Below are 19121 nucleotides of genomic sequence, written 5' to 3'. Positions count from 1 at the left end.
TCACCAAGCCTGCAATTGTTTGATAAAAAATACAGTAAAAACTGTAATATTATTACAATTTAAAATAACTTTTGTCACTTTTAATACATTTTAAAATGTAACCTATTGTGATGCAATGCTGAATTTTCAGTATCATTACTCCAGTCTTCAGTTATCAGTTGTTATCAGTGTTTCTGGTTTCACAAATTCTGTGATTTTTTGTGAAAAACATAGAACATTTTTTCATGATACTTAGAAAGTCCAAAATTAACATTTACTCATCATTTATTTGAAATGGCATCTATTGAACAGTAGAGTATATTGATAAGAGTAGTATTTTCAAAAATAACTTATTTTATTAAACCCAACCAAACATTTCTGAAAACATAACCCCAACAGTGTACATGAGTGTTTTATAAAACTGCATTTCACACAGCTGCGTAATGGTACAGGAGGTTTGAAGTAGTTCTAAGCAGGTGTGTGCATTATAATCACCGCAAAGCACTGTATTTTGTGCCAACTCAACATATATTGCTCATGCCCCTACTGGAGAATCATCAACAGGAAACTGCATGAATGTCTGAAATTGTGGATGATGAGGCTTACACCCATAAATAGTTTGTAGCTTACTGATTTCAAGATCAGAAGAAAAGGAAAAGACCTCTGTAGGGATAATAACACATGTGGAGATGTTAATCAGAGTCTCAGTTAGTTGTAGTAGGTCCCTCAGGTCTCATAGGCCAAGGTTGTTTTTTTTGATCCAGCATTCCTCTATTATAGCCACAAGGGGGGCTGTATCCAATATATTAGTGTACACAGTCTTCTTCAGTCATGTTTCTGATGTTTACTTGATTTCAAATGTTGGATTTAATTTGGTATTTTTTAGAGTAATGTTTACAAAGCCCTGAGGGTTCGAAATCTCTGTTTTCAAAAATGTGATATATTTTGACATAATGCTGTCCAAACACAATGGCAATCAAACAAACAATAACAAAAAAGCTATTTTACCATCCGAAAATTCAGCATAAAAAAATTTAAAATCTTCAGGGCACAAGAACAACAGCAATAACAGCAGTTTTGAATGCATAAGATCTGAATGCAAATCACTCTCCAAAGCCACGCTTCCTCCAAAATAGATGAACGCACACAGGCAGACCAGAGGTTAACCAGCGACACAATGAGAGATGACGTTGGTGGAGGGTTGAATGCAAAGCTGTCAGATTACCTCATGTCTCATTCAATGGTGAAAAAAACATTACAGTACAAAGTGTATAATATTACAATAATAACGGCTTCCATACTCGGTCTGCAATAGCGCAATGGAACACGCTGATGATATATCATGTCTGTGCAATTATTCTATGCTCCTATGCCTTCCACAGACAATACAAATACATATGATTAAATATAGATCACTTAACTTGATTGCTGTTGGGATGCGAAGAGACTTTCAACCAGCATAGCAAACTTTTTTTTTTAACCAAATCACCTACCATGCCAACAGAGAAATCCGATTGTAAAAGAAGACAGCTTACACAAATGTCCACTATAGCACTCCTAGTGGCAACACTGAGAACGCAGCATGTACCTGAGTTGTCAATTACACACTGACACATGTAAAATCAAGTTTAGCATTGCTAGAGGAGTCTACATTCATGTACTTCAGAGTATGTTTTGACCTAAAACCCTAAAGAAAGCACAATCTACGTAGCATTCAGCCTGCAGTATTACAGTATAATCAGTTTGAACTTGATTCCCAGATTTTTGTTAAAAGCAATAATCTTTGTAAACTTTTGCTCTGCTATGACAGTAGTTGAATTAAAAGAGAAAAGCCGTTGTAGAAGAAGACAGCTTATGTGAATGTCCACTATAGCACTCCTACTGGCAACACTGAGAATGCAGTATGTAGTTGTGTATTTTGCGCTGACAAAATTGTGTGAAATACATTTTAGCATTGCTAGAAGCATCTAGATTCCTGTACCTCAGAGTATGTTTCGACCTTAAATACTTACAAAAATAATCATGTTTGGCTAATGTGAATCTTTATGATAAAACGGTAGTCTTTGAAGTCGGTTTGTTTTGAGAGGGCGTGCTCATGGCGTTTCTCCACGTGGAGAGGTGAACTCGAAGGCAACCCTTTGTGAGTGTTTTCCTGTAAGTTGGGGTCAGGACAGGACGAGGGCAGGAGTGAACGGCCAGGGAGGAGGTGAAGGAAAGAGTGAGAGAGAGAGAGAGAGAGAGAGAGAGAAAGAAAGAGTGAGAGAGGCTCTAGCACAGCTGTGACCTGAATGAGTCCCTCCCCTCGTACCTCTGGGGTCCGGGAACAAGCACGAGCCTGTCAGCGGCCTACTTTCCCAAAGTATGATTCTAGGCCATTATGTGTGTTACCACTGGTGGGGCTCCAGCAGGCTCAACGGATCCGCAGAACAATCCTTTTCATTGCCTGTGAACATTTGAGGGAGGGCTGGCCAAACGTTTGTAAGTGTTACTCTGAGAGGTGTACCTTACAGGAGGGAGTCAAGGTGAGGTTGACTACTGGGAGCATGAGGACAGAGAAAGAAAAAAAGCAAGGAGATTTGGGAGGGAGATTATCAACCAAACTACTGCACATTGTGACTGGACATTACTTTTTTTTCATTTTAAATATAAGGTTCTTTATTGGCATAGATGGTTACATGAAGAACATCTGTTTAACATCCTTTAACTGCCATGGAACCTTTCCATTCGACCAAAGGTTCTTTATAGTGGATAAATGTTCTTTTGTTCTAAAAAAGGTTCTTTTAAATACTGTTCACTGAAAGTTTCTATGGGGAACCAAAGTAGTTCTTCTAAGGCATCATCACAAAAAAAAAACCCTGTTTGGAAGAGTAAATTAGTAATGAGTATTTTGAAGAAAAAAGCAGTGAAACCAGTTAAAAAGAATATCCTTGGTCATCTCTATTCCAGTTGAGATCAAGAACAATAACTATAATGAAAACTATATTAAAGGGTCATATAATGCAATATCAAGTTATCCTTTCTCTTTGGAGTGTTACAAGCTGTTCGTGCATAGATAAGAGTCCTAAAGTTGCAAAGACTAAAATCTCAAACCCAAAGAGATATTCTTTATAAAATTTACAACTCGTCCACGCCCTCCTAAAGTGCTTCGTTTAAAAACGCCCCCACATACCTACGTCACTGTGTGGGAAGATTTGCATAACATTGCCCAAATGGGAAGTCGTAACTTTTATTCTCGCTGTTGCTGGCGCCGCCAGGTCGTGGAGACGCTGTGTGTTTCTTTGTGAAAGAGAAACTACTTAGTTTGGTCTTCCAAAAGAGGACACAACTAGAAATCAGTGGTTAAGTTTTATTTACAACACTGTTCCAGAACAGTACAACCCAAATATTCAGATAGGTACAGTGCATTTTACGGAGGACTGTTTCCTGAACCTGGGAAGGCTGTGTACAAAGGTTGTTTCTATAAAGTGGGGCAGTTCCATCTTTGCAAGGACAGTCTGGCGCTTCTGACTCATAGCCTTTGTTTAAAGACTCATTTTAATGTTTAAAGAATTTGCTACTGTTGATTCAAACTTGTTGTTGGCCGTTTCTCCGATCGCAAATGCAGCTTGGGAGATCGCACACCCCTGTTACCTGATCACCACTTAATTATAGAGAGAATAAAACATTGGACTCAACCACTCCTCTTCACTTCGTCCAGGGGATCGACACCCTCTGGAGAAGTCACTTGTTTTGCGAGCCTTTATTTGTTTACAGTCCATACCAACCTTTTCTCCTCCCCATCTGGATTATGATTTTTCCCCTTTTTGATTTTGATCCCTAGCTTTCATTATATTAAGTTATTTGTGTTTTTGAAGACTAATAAAATCTTGCAAGTCATTTCTTCATTTTACTTGTATACTTTATGTACGGTCGAAACAAGCTGGCCGTAACATAAATTGGGGTAAATTAAAACATAAATTAATGTTTTATGTTTATACTGCGCGATATGCAATGCAATGCGTAAAAAGATATTATAAGTCATTAGTAATTATATCCCCACTCGATGCAACAAATGCCTTATTTGTAATGGCTTTTATTGTTTTTGTCTCATTGCACAAGGACACGGCATCACAGTATGGTAAGGTGCATAACATTTCTGTCACACGCTTGAGGTATTCAGCCAATCACAATGCACTGGATAGCTAGCCAATCAGCGTACACCTCGCTTTTCAGAACGATGTGCTTTGTAAAAATCAACACGTTTCAGAATGGCGGAGCATAGAGGAGCAACAATAATGTACTGTACAGTATGTGGAAAATAATGTGTTTGCTGAACCTTAAACCAAATACACAAAATAATGTTCTTTTTTACCAACGTCATATGACCCCTTTTAAACATCACACATGATAGCGTTTATTGTAAGGCCTAAAAAAAAAAAAGTTTGGTTCCGGTTTCTGACAGACCCTGTCAATTTATGTGCGACCCAAATTTATTTTATGAGACTGGGGAAGAACGGTCTTTCACACATCGTTAATTAAATTACAGTTTCCTTTAAATGCTGTTTTACACTTAAGTAATCCGTTAAAAACCATTAAGTATTGCATCAAAACCCTTTAACTGTCAATTCCTAAAGTGAGCTATAACTTAAGGTTTGGAAATCGTAACATTAAGAGAAACACGGGGGGAGGGGGGAGTAAACAATATATCGCGGAACAGAGAGGGCACTGACAACATGCTGACAGACAGGACATTAACATTACCAGCTTACTTTTGGTTATTTCACCTTTCAAATGTGGTCATTTTTTAAAGAAATGTAAACAATAAATACCGTTTTGTGGCTCTTGAATGTGTCGAACAGATCGCTGTAAGTTAGATCATCAGTTAAAACTAACTGATCGTCTCTTGCTTCTAGTTAATTTATAGCATCAAAATCAAATAAACCACATAAATGAACATAACAAAGAATGTTGTTTGACTACAAAAAGATGTCTGTACACTCCGTTTTTCAAGTTCAAATCCTCCATGTTAATCTACTATGAGATCGCCTGTCAAACTCCCGCGAAGGCTTTTTGTGTGTGTGTGTGTGTGTGTGTGTGCGTTTTGCGTGTCTATGGTAACAACAGACTTTAAACGGGAATACAGAATCACTGTCGTAAAAGTACCGGTACACACATTTAAAATCAGCGCGCGTGTGTGTGTGTGTGTGTAAAACTGCCACTGGAGAAAAAATAAATAAATTAAAAAAAAAAAAATCCCTACCGACCAATGACCTCAACTGACAACCAACCGGAACCAAACTTTTTTTTTTTTAGGCCTAAGCATTCTACCATTATGTAATCTGCTGCTTTAAATGCTTTGCTACTTTGACTGGCTGTCAATGTTTTTATCGTTCATCAGCTGGGAAAAAATGTTTTATAAAAAATCATTGTTATAGCTATGGTGTGGACTTTACTATTCTTAAATAATTAGAATGATTATAAAAAATTATAGTAACATTTATTACACGGTTGCTCACATTTAAAGGGACAGTTCAGTCAAAAAGGAAAATTCTGTCTTTTTCTCACCCTCAGCCAAAAAGCACTTCAGCCTCACAAACATGTATAAATGACATTGCATTGGATGCAGCAACAATGGACCCCCATCAACAAACAATTATATGTATATTTTTTAAAGTATCTTTATTTGTGTTCCACAGATGAAAGAAAGTAATTTGGAATGACATGAGGGTGAGTAAAGTATAACAGAATTTTCATTTTTGAGTTTGAACTGTGCCTTTAAGGTTAGTATTCAACCTTGATGAGTTTTTAGACAATCCCTAAGCTCTCTGATTAATCAGTTCACAGGCTCAATGCGAGCCACTGTTGTCTCTGTCAATATACTATCATATTCCTCAGAGTCAACAACTGACTTGTTATTTCAGCACAATTTTAGCTGAAATAACAAGTTAAGTAACAAGTTTAACTGCCATACAGTGGCCTCTTATGTCTCCTGTCTCTTTACTCACCAACACTGCTCGATTGAAAATGACAATAAAAACAGTATTGTGAAATTTTACATTTTAAAATAATTATTTATTGTCATAATATTGTTTACGATGTTGTAAAATGTCATTTATTTCTGTGATGATTTTCAGCAGCCATTATTTCAGTCTTCAGTGTCGCATGAATTTGAGTTCAGATTGAGTTGGGCAGGTCCTTCCACCTGGAGGGAACATTTAATTTAAAAGTGTGTGAAAGTGATTAAGTGAGTTTAAATGGTATAACAAAAAAAAATCAAACCAGTTAATCATGTTCACAGACAAGACTTTCAACTCCATTTCCGCTTACACAATCGCAAGCTAGGGGACAATAATAATCGCAATCTTCAATCGCAATCGCAAGCTTCAAACAATAATAATAGCTCAAATTGAACCACATTATGCTTTTTTGTACTTTTTAAAGTTTTTTACAGCCACTGGTCACTGAATGTTTTTATTGTATGGAACAGAGAGAGCAATGTAAACATTCAGCAAAACGTGTATTTTTCTGATCAATAGAAGAAAGTAATGTGAGAATATGTAGTCAGAGAAGCTTTTTGTTTGCTTGTGAATGAATTTGAAGCTTTTGTGAGTGTATTTGTATGTGCATTTGAGTGAGAGAGAGGGATCAGAGTTTGTGTGTGTGTGTGTGTGTTTGGTCTGGTGCTTGTTTTTTCAGTCCCTAGTAGATGCAGAAGGAGTCTCAGCATCTGTCTCATCAGCTGGAGGTTGTCACACACACACACACACACACACACACACACACACACACACACATGCTCTCACACACGGGTCAGTTATCCTGACCTCACACTGCTGCTGCTGCTTGTCCTGCCTTGACCTGTTCCATCACACACACACACACATGCGGAGTGTACAGGCTGTGAAAGTGCTAGAAGGAAGTTTGACACAGAGAAGAAAATAAAAGCGCAGCAAGTATTCATGAAATGCTGATATGAACGTTCCATGCCATGGGTCAAAGGTCAACACCAATGCTGACAAAGAGCAGATGGCAACTCCGTATTGGCATTGCTGATCACAATATACAAAATAAATGTGGGTAGTTGACATGAAATACATGTCCTATTTTAGCCAGCATTTTGCTTTGTTTTATAATTTTTTTTTTTAATAGTTTTTTTATTGTTTTGCTTGTTTTTTTTTTACCTGTTTATTAATTAGAGACACTACTAAATTTTAGTCAACTACTAAAGCCAAAAAATATATAATAATTATATAGATTATATAATTATATACATACTGTATATATATATATATATATATATATATATATATATATATATATATATGTTTAACCTTTTTAATTCTTAAAATGAATATGCATTTTATAATCTGCATATTATAATGTAGTGATTCTTGATTTCACTAAATTCAGCATTTAATATATTTTAATCAATTGAGGGATTACATGGCATATTTGTACTTCATATTTTCATAGTTTTACTTAAGAAACATTTAAAAATGAAATACTAAAGCCAAAAAAGTGATTAAAAATAGTGTCAATTTTATAACCTTAAAGTGAATCCCTAAAATCTTTATTTTTTCTTTTAATCCCAGAATTAATATTCATTTTCATTCTGTACATTATAATGCACAATTTTAAAAATTCACTAAATTCAGCTTTTAAAATGGCTGATGTAATTCTTGTCTGTTTTGATTTTAAACATAATGGCATAGAATTTTCATAAAACGTAATAATCTGTTTAATAATTCGTATTCATACAGGTTCAAACTCATAGGTTCATGGACACATTATATGTCAACTATACTCGTGTGTTTATTGTTTAGGCTCGTGCTGCTTCTCTGCAACAGTCATGTTTATATTTAGCTCACATTGTTTTGTACGGGTTCGTTCCACTCTTCGATCAATGATTCATGGCGTTTCATTTCAATGTTGTGGTTCATAACCCAACATGTTTATTTACATAGAAACGCCTGTGAAAAGATGCACCACATGTGTGTTTATTGACATTAGAGGGCATGTGAGGCCCGTCACTGTATGACTGTGTCCATGACAACAGTAATTATGCTCATGTTCAGAAAGAGGACAGCGTACAGTATGTGCTTATTCAAAAGTAATGTATGCAAATATCTGTACTGTAAAGGTGCGTGTTTGTGTTGCTGCAAGTGTTTTTAGGTACCCAGGGAAAATGTTGTTGCTCAGTTTGCTTGTTCTCAGTTGTTATGACCATTTCATTCAAGTTTTTTTCTATAATTTCTTAGGTGAAATCAAAATTGATACAAATGAGACCGTTGTTGACATGGGGTAAGATTACAGAGCTAAAATTAGTGAGGACAGCAGCTCAATTTATTCAGAAGAATGTGATGAGAAATATGTGAGTTGATACTGAATCTCCTTCGATTCATTCACTCTCTCTGTTTTCATTAATCAATTGAGACATTAAAGAGATGTCCTTTCCTATGAGTAATTTCAAGTATTTTTGACAAATATTTGCAATTGCATGCACATGTCTGCCTTTGCACGAGTCGTGCTTATTTCTTTTCTCTTCTCATGAGCGTGTGTGCGTTTATCACGTGCATGTGAATGCTTGTGGAGTCGGCTATGTGTGTGTGTGTGTGTGTGTGTGTGTGTGTGTGTAAGAGAGAGTGCATTTGCCTGAGGAGACAGTGTTATGCAAGAGATCTCTGCTGCATACTGCACTTCAATAATGCACCCATAAAGGCACACACACACTCATACTGTACACACATACAATAACAAATCATATACAAAGCAGATTAGATTCTTAGGACATTCATTGTAGATCTTGTCCTAACAAACTGTGCCTAGCAAAATGTCATCATGTTCTTATCAGCAGGAAAAAAAATCACAAATGAAATCTCTCTGATATCTCAAACGTTTCTCTTAGACTAGATTGTGATTTAAATGCAGGATCTCGTGCTTCTCAGTTTCTCCTGAGAAAAAAGTCCCTAAATATCTCTTTTAGGGTTTTAGCAGTGATCTTCAGCTCTTCTCAGAATATGCTCATATTTGACCATAATCATACTCAGATGCTAACACAGAGAAAGTTGATCCTTATAGGTGGCTCTTTCATATCTCATGAGACTAAATGTGTCTGTGAGGATTTTAAGAGAAAAGAGTTCATAATGAACTCATCTTGATTTAGGTTTCTTCTGAAGCTCTAGAAAAGTCTCATGAGAGATGTTTCAGTAGAACATTAGAGACATTAAAGAGATTTACTTTCCTATGAGTATTGTTTATGAGTATTATGAGTATTTATCTTTTTGAAAACTATTTGAAAATGGAAGCACAAAATAATTCTCTTCAGATTCTCGTGACACTCTGAAGCTTTTAAGTCATCATCAGCAGGGAAAGAAAATCATAGTGATGTTCTCTTTGACAGCTCAAGTGTTTCTCCTAGATTAGGATTAAATGGAGACACTCAAATGCAGCATTTCCTGCTTCTCAGACATTTATCTTGAGAGATTTAGCTATAGAGGAGATCTCAATAGTGTCTCTATTTGACCAGAACTATTCTCAGATGCTAACTCGGAGAAACATTTAATTTCCCTATATGTTGCTCTTCCATCGCTCATGAGACTTAATCAGTCTTGGAGGAATTTTATGCAAACTGTTTGAGTTTTTATTGAAATCTTGGAGACTCATAATGAGAAATGTCTGAGAAGCAGCAGACAAAACACTCCATTTGCTCTCTATTTAGTTAATCAAGAAACAACTGAGATATTAAAGAGATTTAATTTGTGATGTTCTGCAATCAAAAGTCAGAGATTTCAGTGAACTCAAATATTTCTCAATAAATTCATTCCCATTCCTTTTATAGCTCTAAACTTTTTTCTGCCAACCTTTCTCTATGTCTCGTTTGTGTCTCTTTTTTTTTATCGCTCCAAAGGAATTTAAGAAGAATCCTCTTAGACAAAGTTGATAATTTAGCATGCTTGAGAACTCAATGAAGTAATCTGGGCAGTAGAAGAGCAAGATTTGGGCAATAAAACTTTTCTCTATGTACAGTATGATCTGATGTCCTGCATCATGGAAGTGACTATTCCTTTGTTTCTAAAATATGTTAATGTTATCTGACTGAATTCATCTTCACAGTTGTTGTTTTGGCTGCTGCAGCATGTCTTGTAAGGCTCAAGCTGGAATACAGGCTGAAAAATAAGTTTCTGAAAACTCATTTTTTGGATGTGGAAAAGGGTTAGCATGTGGGCTGCTATGACTCAGTGTATGTGTGTGTGATGCGCTTCTCTGGTGGCATGCCAACCTCTGGCTGCTGTTGCCCGGTAACACTTTGCCACACTTTTGTTCTCATTTCACCTTTTTACAGACTTTTTGTCTTTTTCTCTATATCTGTTTTTCCCCTTCATCATATTTTCCAGCTTGTTATAATGATAATGATGGAAATGATAATAAACCAGTATCACTGTTGTTTTATTGGGATTACTTGCCTGTCCTATCCTTTTCCCTCTTTTTAATCGATAAACTATATAGAAACTAAAATTTTATAGATATTGGAGTATGTTTTAAAAGAACATACTATTTCAGTCTTTCTATCTCAATTCTTTCTCATTCACCAATTTCTGATTGAAAATAGTCAATTCTACCCCCTTTTTTCAGTCTATAAGTAATCTGTTTAGACATTTTGGTCAGTGTGTGTTTTACTGTGTAATCAGTACATTAACATTAACCGGTATGCATGACTAATAAATATGTTGGCCCACCCTCAAGTCTTTATAATATTTTGGTCTTTAGATATGATTCGATCCTTCCTTCAGTGTAATTGAATGTGATTTTTTATTTTTACCTGTTGTGTTCTGTTTGTGGATTAGAACCATTAGTAGAATATTATTTATCAATATTACTTTTGTAGATTGTGTTGGTGGATATTCCTGAGTTGTCTATCATCTAAATAGTGCAGTCAGTCTGGTTTCTCATCCTCATGTTCCTCACAAAGTCATCTGGAGGTATTTCATTGAGTATGTCTAATGCATTGTGGCCTGAACGCTAGCTGTATTCAGGAACAGAGTTCGCTCAGCATTCTGGATGTGTAACTACAATGGAAGTTTTTTGTAATCTTGTTCCCTTTTGGTTTTCTACACCATGTTTCTCAGTTCTTTTCTGTGTCCTTCTCTCTGCAGCGGTGCCGTTTCCGCTGAGCCACAGGTTAACCATGCGAGAGGTGTTCGACTGTGAGGGGAAACCGCGTGTGGACCTGCTGAAGGCTCACCTCACTAAAGAGGGTCGCGTGGAGGAGCCTGTCGCCCTGCGGATCATCAACGAGGGGGCCGCCATCCTCCGCCAGGAGAAGACCATGCTGGACATAGAAGCCCCTGTCACAGGTTACTGATACAGATATATGTGACAAGAAAACAGGGCATGATCTGTAGACAAAAACAGAAACAGTTATTAATAGATATGTTCATTGAAGGTTGTTTTCTTCTCTAAAGGAACCAATTTTGGTCAAAAGTTTGTTCTTTTATGCTCATCAAGTCTGCATTTATTTAATTAAAACAAGGTAAAAACAGTAGTATTATTACAATTTATATATACTTGAATATATATTTAAATGTTACTTATTCCTATGATACAAAGTTGAATTTTCAGCAGCCATTACTACAGTTGTCAGTGTTACATGATCCTTCAGAAACTATTATCTGAGTCTAATATGCTGATTTGCTGCTCAATTATTATTGGTGCTTAATTATGAAACAAATAATGGCTGGATGGTCGAGATGGTCATTAGTTGGTCTACCAGCTGCCATGCAAAACACAACAGACGGTCTACCAGCTTGTACCAGCTAATGACCAGCTATTAACCAGGTTAGCTATCTTCCACAGCACATCTTAATCTGGGTTAGAGTATCCTAACTGAGATGTAAGTGACATAATTGGAACACTACATAGGCAGCAACTCAATGCATTACACAAGTAGCTCTCCACACATGGGACTCAACTCATAATTGATTCCAGTATGCTTTTAGTTTGATGTTAGCATGTTGCTAAGTTTGCAACTTGATACTCTAATTGCAATAAAAATACAGCATGCATAAATACAGGGTGTAATAGTACATTTTATTTATTTTTCTTAAATTATATGTAAATCGCCAGTTCATGCCATCTTTTATTTATTGTTTACTCTGAGATTAATACAATGTATTAATACAATCTACTGATTTGATAATCCCAAAATGCATTGTGAAAATTTGGCAGAGATGTGTAAAGTGTATTGTTGTAAAATTTTAATATACACCTATTTATTCAAAACTAAAAATATTAATATCTAAAATTGCAGTATTGCAGTAAAATCTAGAATTGCAGTATTTAATGTAATGGGTTGGTACTAATTTATGATATAAATACTTTTATTCAAAAGTGACAGAGTATACATTTATAATGTATAACAAAATATTTTTTTTATGTTTTTTGGACGTCCTATTCATTAAAGAATCTGTTTTCAACATTGATAATAAGAAGTGTTTCTTGAGCAGAAAATTAGGATATAACAGTGATTCTGAAGAATCTTGTAACACTGAAGACTGGAGTAATGATGCTGAAAATTCTGCTTTGCATCAAAGAATATAATACATATACTTTTAAGTTATAATAATAATTAAAAATAATACTCTTTTTCAGGCACGTGCACACATAGACATGAAAGGGGGCTTGAGCACCTGCCCTTTTTATTCCTGGAGAGAAAGTGCCCTTTTTTCTGGGATGCTTTTTTTATTTTTGAAAAATAATATATATTTCTGTTTGCACACAGCTTCCCTGTCAAACAAATATATTTATTGAAATATAGTATCAAAATATCAGGTCAGGAGTTCTGAAGCGCTCCCTCTCCCTCTCCCCCGATTGTTAAACCCGATTGTATTACTTCCGCTAAAGAAAATAGTCAGCTCCGTCTCTACGTTAGAATCCTGTGAGTCCATAGCAACGCTCTGTTTTTCATGGCAACGGTCTGTTATACTCCGCACAGCGGTCTGTTGGTTATAACAGACCGCATTCTACATTGGAATTCAACCAAGCCATGTAATAAAATAAGTTAATAAAATAAGCATATATCATCACCAGGTGATATGCTTTAGTTATTTTGTTTATCCTATTTACCTGCATTTCCCTGTCAATTAGATGCAAATGTGCGCATTTTAACTAGTTGACGCCTAATTTGCATACAGAACGTCCCCAGTTATTGACTTACATCAAGAGTCTTTCCCCCTGAAATTTAGAAATCTAAATTGGTGAATTTAGAAGAAATCTACACATGCAAACAGATGGAGGATACACTCTAAAAAATGTAGTAAATCTGAGTAACTGCATCTGGTACATTAATAAATAAAACTGAGTAGAAATAAGTTAACATTAAACTTTAAAAATAACAACATTTATAAATTAACTATTTAAGTAATTTAACTTTTTGTATTTCCTCGAAACCTTTATAAAATAGTATTCCATACCACCACAAATACATACATGACATTGGCTTTTATTGAATTTTTACTCAATTATTTTGGTAAGTTTAATTTTAAAGTGTTATGTATTCTGATAATACCAAAATAATTAAAACGATGTAGTGCCTTGTGCAAAAATAAACAAATTATTAGTAAAACACGCCCCTCTGTTTGATGCAGTTATTTAGGTTATTCTAAATATGAAGAGTTCAGATGAAAAATCCTCTAAGTGCCATCTGAAATTTCCTTCAATAATGATCATTTTTATCAAGCTTGTATGTTTATGTTCACTTATTTCACATTACTGGCAATGAAAATTACCTATTAATTGTCATTTAAGTTAAATTACTGAACTTAAATACGAGCTTGAAAAAAAAAGCTCATAAGAAAATATCAGATGACTCTTAGAGGCTTTTGCATCTGAACTCTTCATATATACTTGAAACTAGTAGCATAGAAAATGTTTTCAAAACATGCACATTGTGGAATGGTTTCCTTTGCTGGTCTATAAACCTGGTGAATACTAAGGAGACCATGGTTTCTGTGAACTGATTATTTTGTAGACATCTTTTGAAAATGAAACAATTGCGTGAGTTTGAAGAAGATAAAATTTACTTTTTAAATTATTTTTTTTTTAAAAGGAAGTCAGAGTTGCGTTAATATATATATATATACTTTTTTGTTTAAAAAAAAAAAAAAAAAAACTAATTATGAGAAGTGCCCTTTATTTCACTTGAGCCCCTGCCCCTCAAAATGTCTGTGCACGTCCCTGCTCTTTTTATTGTATTATTGATTAAATAAATGCAGCCTTGGGAAACATAAGAGAAAATAAACTTCTCAACCCCAAACTTTCGAACAGTATGACAACCAAAATTTAATACCGGTGAATATTTACCTTTACATACATACATCATTTTGAACAAAATGAATTATTATAGTCACGTTCTAGAATAAAAAAGGAGATATTTTGTCATTTGTGATTTAATTTCATCATGTATCAGATGATAAAAAGATACATACTGTACACAAATATATAAGCAGACTACAATATGAACATGTATCTCTTAAGTTTAAGATATGCATGCTCATGTACTAATACAATTACACTACATACTGATTGATTTTACAACAAAAAGAGGTTGCACTCTTGCACTAATAATGTAGAAGCTTTTGAAACTACAGGTTGAAAAGACGTTGGGGAATACATGGCATTGTTAGGAGAGGTCAGATAATGAATTGCACCTTGTGACCTTGATTTCCCATGAGTCAAAGTGAGGTTCAGCACAGGCAGTAGGTCTGACACAGGACGAAGATGTTGCTCATCAGCTATGAAAATGCTATCATTTAAGAAGCAGAGAAGCTGAACACGAGGACCTTTTCCAGTTCTCGCTGGCCTCACATCTGAGACTGAACCTCTACCTCTCTCCCAGCATGCATTTCTGAACCCTCGTCATTTGCTGGCCTGGTGAATTTCACACACAGGAGTCATTAAACATTAATGGCTCACTGGGTAACTGGTTTAATTCCCTGGAACCCATTACAGAGAGAGATGGTTAGTTTTGTGTGCTTTCAATCATTCAGACCTCGTGGCCTTTAACCCTTTGACCTCCCACTGGGAACACACACTCACATGTGAACAGCTCCAATTAGAAATCTGCATTTAATATAAAACAACACTCACCTTCTCTTCAGTCTCTTACTCAATCTTTTTCTCCGATACACACACACACGTTTCAGTCAAAATAACAGAACTTTGTATATCAGAAAATAAATGCAAGAGCCATTTTGATTTTCTAATCTTGCTAGCTACTTAATAGGACCTAAAAAAAAATCCTGTTTCTCCACACTGTGTGTTTATATATGTTTGTGACAGACAATAAGCGCAAGTTCTTATTGTGTGACTTTTAACTCATAGAAAGATGACTTTAAAAAACTTTAAGTTGAAACATAAGATGAACGTTTTAATATCCGCCTTTGTTTTTTACTGATAACTAACTGTATGCCAGTGACATCACTGAAATATTATCATACTGAATTTTTTTTTTTTACATCAGGTTTATTAAATGTAAAACTGAACTATAGTTAGGAGGTCTCAATTAACCCCTCTATCTTTCTGTGTTTGCTTACAACACCTCAAAATGTCATTCTGCTAAAAACTTCCCACCATTCTAACTCTATTGGTTTACTGTTTCGCAAGCACTACTGTTTCCTTCAGCTAGTCCCAATTTTTATAATTTTTTGTACTGTTGCAGTGTGCGGGGATATTCACGGGCAGTTCTTCGACCTGATGAAGCTATTTGAGGTTGGCGGGTCTCCTGCGACAACGAGGTACCTGTTTCTAGGGGACTATGTGGACCGAGGGTACTTCAGTATTGAGGTGAGTTTTTTTCCACCCTCCTTAGGGACACGAGTTTGTAGTACACACCACATTTGCCTAAATATCTTGAAGTGGCCTGTTAAAGTATCTTTCATTTTGTCTATATTCTGTCCTTCAGTGTGTCCTTTACCTCTGGTCGCTGAAAAGCCTCTACCCAAAGACGCTGTTTCTGCTACGGGGAAACCATGAATGTAGACATTTGACTGAATATTTCACTTTCAAACAAGAATGTGAGTACTGACACGAGGAAAACTCTTTGTCTTTTCAGTAATGGTGTCTCTACACTTACACTGAAGGTGTGAAACTATCCATTTCTTATAAATACAACAGTTCACCTCACCTCTCCTCCGATGGAGGTCTTTTTCTGGAGCAGTCTCTTGTCAGACAGAAAGAGAGATGCAGCGAGAGAAAGAGGGAGTATGATTAGCAGAAAATTAATTTGCCTGTTAATGTTAGGCCCAGGGAGCCTGTGAGTGTGATTTCCCTGATGAGGGGAGTGAGGAGGAGTGGGTGCCCTCCTTTACCATCTGCAGACGGACAGAACACACACACACACAGACACACACTAATACACTGAAACTTATATACTAAATGTTTACAGTGCTATCTAAATTGGAACACACCATACACTTAAATTGAGTTTAAAAATAAAGGTAAATAATAATAATAAAGTAAATCATTTTAAATAATTACTCAAAAAGAAAAGAGATCTCTTTATTATATCTATATATATATATATATATATATATAAAAAAAAAAAAAAAATATATATATATATATATATATATATATATATATATATATACATAAGCTCCAATGTTAAATATATTAAATAAACATAATAAAAAAAAATTCTAATTAATTAAACATTTTTATTAGCTCTTATGTAATTTAAGTAATTCAATATTTATTAAAACTATAGTAGTAGTAGTCTAATTATGTATATACTAAAGATAAGGATTTAAAAAAATTGGTCAATTATAACTAATACTGAACTACTTTTTTGCATTTCGAATAAAACGAAGCAGCATTGTTTACATTTTTACATTTACATGTACACAGTGTACATTTGTATTCTTACACTACTACATTACAGCATATTAGAATTTGTACATATTGATTGATCTAATGTCTTTAGTGAGACAGTATTTGTGTGTGAACAGAGGGAAGATGGAGGGAGAGATGGAGAGATAATGAAGAGTGATGCAGTGATGTGGCTGAACAGATTGGTAGATTTGGAGCAGTGAGATTGACACAGCAGACTGTCTCACACACACACACACACACACTCATTTAGTGTCCTCTGAAAGTGTAATTGAATGAAGCAGCTTAATGTACAAATTAGATTCACACAGAGAAAATAAACCCTTCAGAAGAAGCTCACTTAATTTCTGAGCTCTGGAGTGACGTTACTTCATACTCTTCTTCTCATTTGTATCTCTCCTGTGCTCTCTTTGTTTGTCTGTCACTCTCTGTCCCCTCGGGTGAAATCAGATGCTCCATGCAGGTGTGTGATCTCTGTCTCTCTTTCTTTCAGGTAAAATCAAGTACTCGGAGCAGGTGTACGACGCGTGCATGGATGCATTCGACTGTCTGCCTCTGGCTGCTCTGATGAATCAGCAGTTTTTGTGTGTTCATGGTGGCCTGTCTCCAGAGATACACACGTTAGACGACATTAAGAGGGTGAGGAGTGTATATGAACATGTCATGGTTTCCAGAAAAATGTTAAGCAGCACAACTTTTCAGTGTTGATAATAAAAACAAATGTTTGTTGAGCAGCAAATCAGCATACTTAAATGATTTCTGAAAGATCATGTGACACTGAAGACTGGAGTAATGATGCTGAAATGATGCTTGCATCACAGGAATAAATGACATTTCAAATAAAACAATAATGTAATGTAAATGTAATAATATTTCACAGTGTTATTGTTTTTACTGTATTCTTGATAAATGCAGCCATGGTGAGCATAAGAGACAATCGTACCCACCCCAAACTTCTGAACAGTACATCCAGTTCTTGTTCCCCAGACAGACCTTATCAAGCAATCCTGGACAATTTTTTATGTTTAATGACTTAAGACTCAGCTCTAACAACAGATGTTTGACAGATCTTCTTTAAATCTCCTATTATGTTTTTGGTGCACTTTCTTTAGCGATGCACAAACACAGCTCAACAAACCACACCGTTTTTTTTTTCCTTTTTTTTTTCTTTTATAATGATTCTTGTCTTTTTCTGGCTATTTCAATTTATTGTGCTTTATTTAAATGACAAGATAAAAAGATCTTTTTTTATTTACAATGCAAAAAAATAAATAAACACAAAATAATTATGCAAATGGCATAAAAACAATTATTAACATATTAACATTTACATAAAGATAAAAGAATAGTTATATATATATATATAAAAAATTGGTTAAATATGAATAATGTCGTTCATTTATTAGTATTATTATCATATTTAGTAATATTTAATTATAGTGATGTTGACTAGGCAGACGACTCACTCTCTCTCTCTATGACTCTCAGCTGGACAGGTTCAAGGAACCGCCAGCGTTTGGCCCCATGTGTGATCTGCTGTGGTCCGACCCGCTGGAGGACTTCGGCAATGAAAAGAGTCAAGATTACTTCAGCCACAACAGTGTCCGCGGATGCTCCTACTTCTACAGGTGAACCACACAACCTCCTTAAGTATCTCCTAGACAGCAAATTGAGACTCTCCTGCTTCCCACATGTTTCCCCACAGAAAAAGCCCCCAGTAACCTCTCATGTGGCAGAGACCTCGACAATGACCTTTGATTTCATACTTAAATCAGAGCAGTCGATATGTACTCAATCATTTCTTTCAACACTGAAATGATCTGAACTGCTAGTATCCACATTTATTTTACAAGCACTGTACTCTTATTGTATGTCAACATTTTAGTCATTTATGTATCTTTAAATTTCCCATAGTGTGTTTTTTTAGAGAGACATCTTAATTTAATAAAGTCTTCTGTGCTGTGAACGAGCAACCACTGAGCAAAACAATGTTCCTCGGGGACGTTAGTGCACTGAAATAAAGGTGTAGATGAAAGTCCAGCACCTGAAGTGCTGCAGGAGTTTAACTGGAATTGTAAAGCAGTCCGAACAGTGACCAGCCTCAGCTCAACACAGAATCCCCACAATCCCACGGGAATCTGCGCTCTGCCGTTACCATGGCAACTGGCTACTACTGCCAGATCCGCTGAGATATGAAGATACAGAGATATAGTGAGAGCCTGAGAGAAAGACTGAAATGATAGAGCAGAAAACGAAGAGAAGATAGAAAATAGGGCTGA

The 19121-nt window shown here is 35.5% G+C and overlaps 1 protein-coding gene across 3 annotated transcripts in view; it reads left to right on the top strand.

Annotated features, from left to right (window-relative positions):
• Positions 1-19121, top strand: part of LOC132113892 (protein phosphatase 3 catalytic subunit alpha-like) — a 41060-nt gene that overhangs the window by 10302 nt on the left and 11637 nt on the right. For all 3 annotated transcript variants that reach the window (XM_059521935.1, XM_059521933.1, XM_059521934.1), the window contains exons 2-6: positions 11112-11312; positions 15674-15798; positions 15917-16028; positions 17336-17481; positions 18331-18470. In XM_059521935.1, coding sequence (XP_059377918.1) covers positions 11112-11312; positions 15674-15798; positions 15917-16028; positions 17336-17481; positions 18331-18470 — 724 coding nt within the window. The remainder of the gene's footprint in view (positions 1-11111; positions 11313-15673; positions 15799-15916; positions 16029-17335; positions 17482-18330; positions 18471-19121) is intronic.

This window comes from Carassius carassius, chromosome 33, assembly GCF_963082965.1.
Source record: "Carassius carassius chromosome 33, fCarCar2.1, whole genome shotgun sequence".
NCBI classification, from domain to species: Eukaryota; Metazoa; Chordata; class Actinopteri; order Cypriniformes; family Cyprinidae; genus Carassius; species Carassius carassius.
The sequence above is the reverse complement of the archived record's forward strand: the minus strand, read 5'-3'. Positions and strand labels throughout refer to the sequence as shown.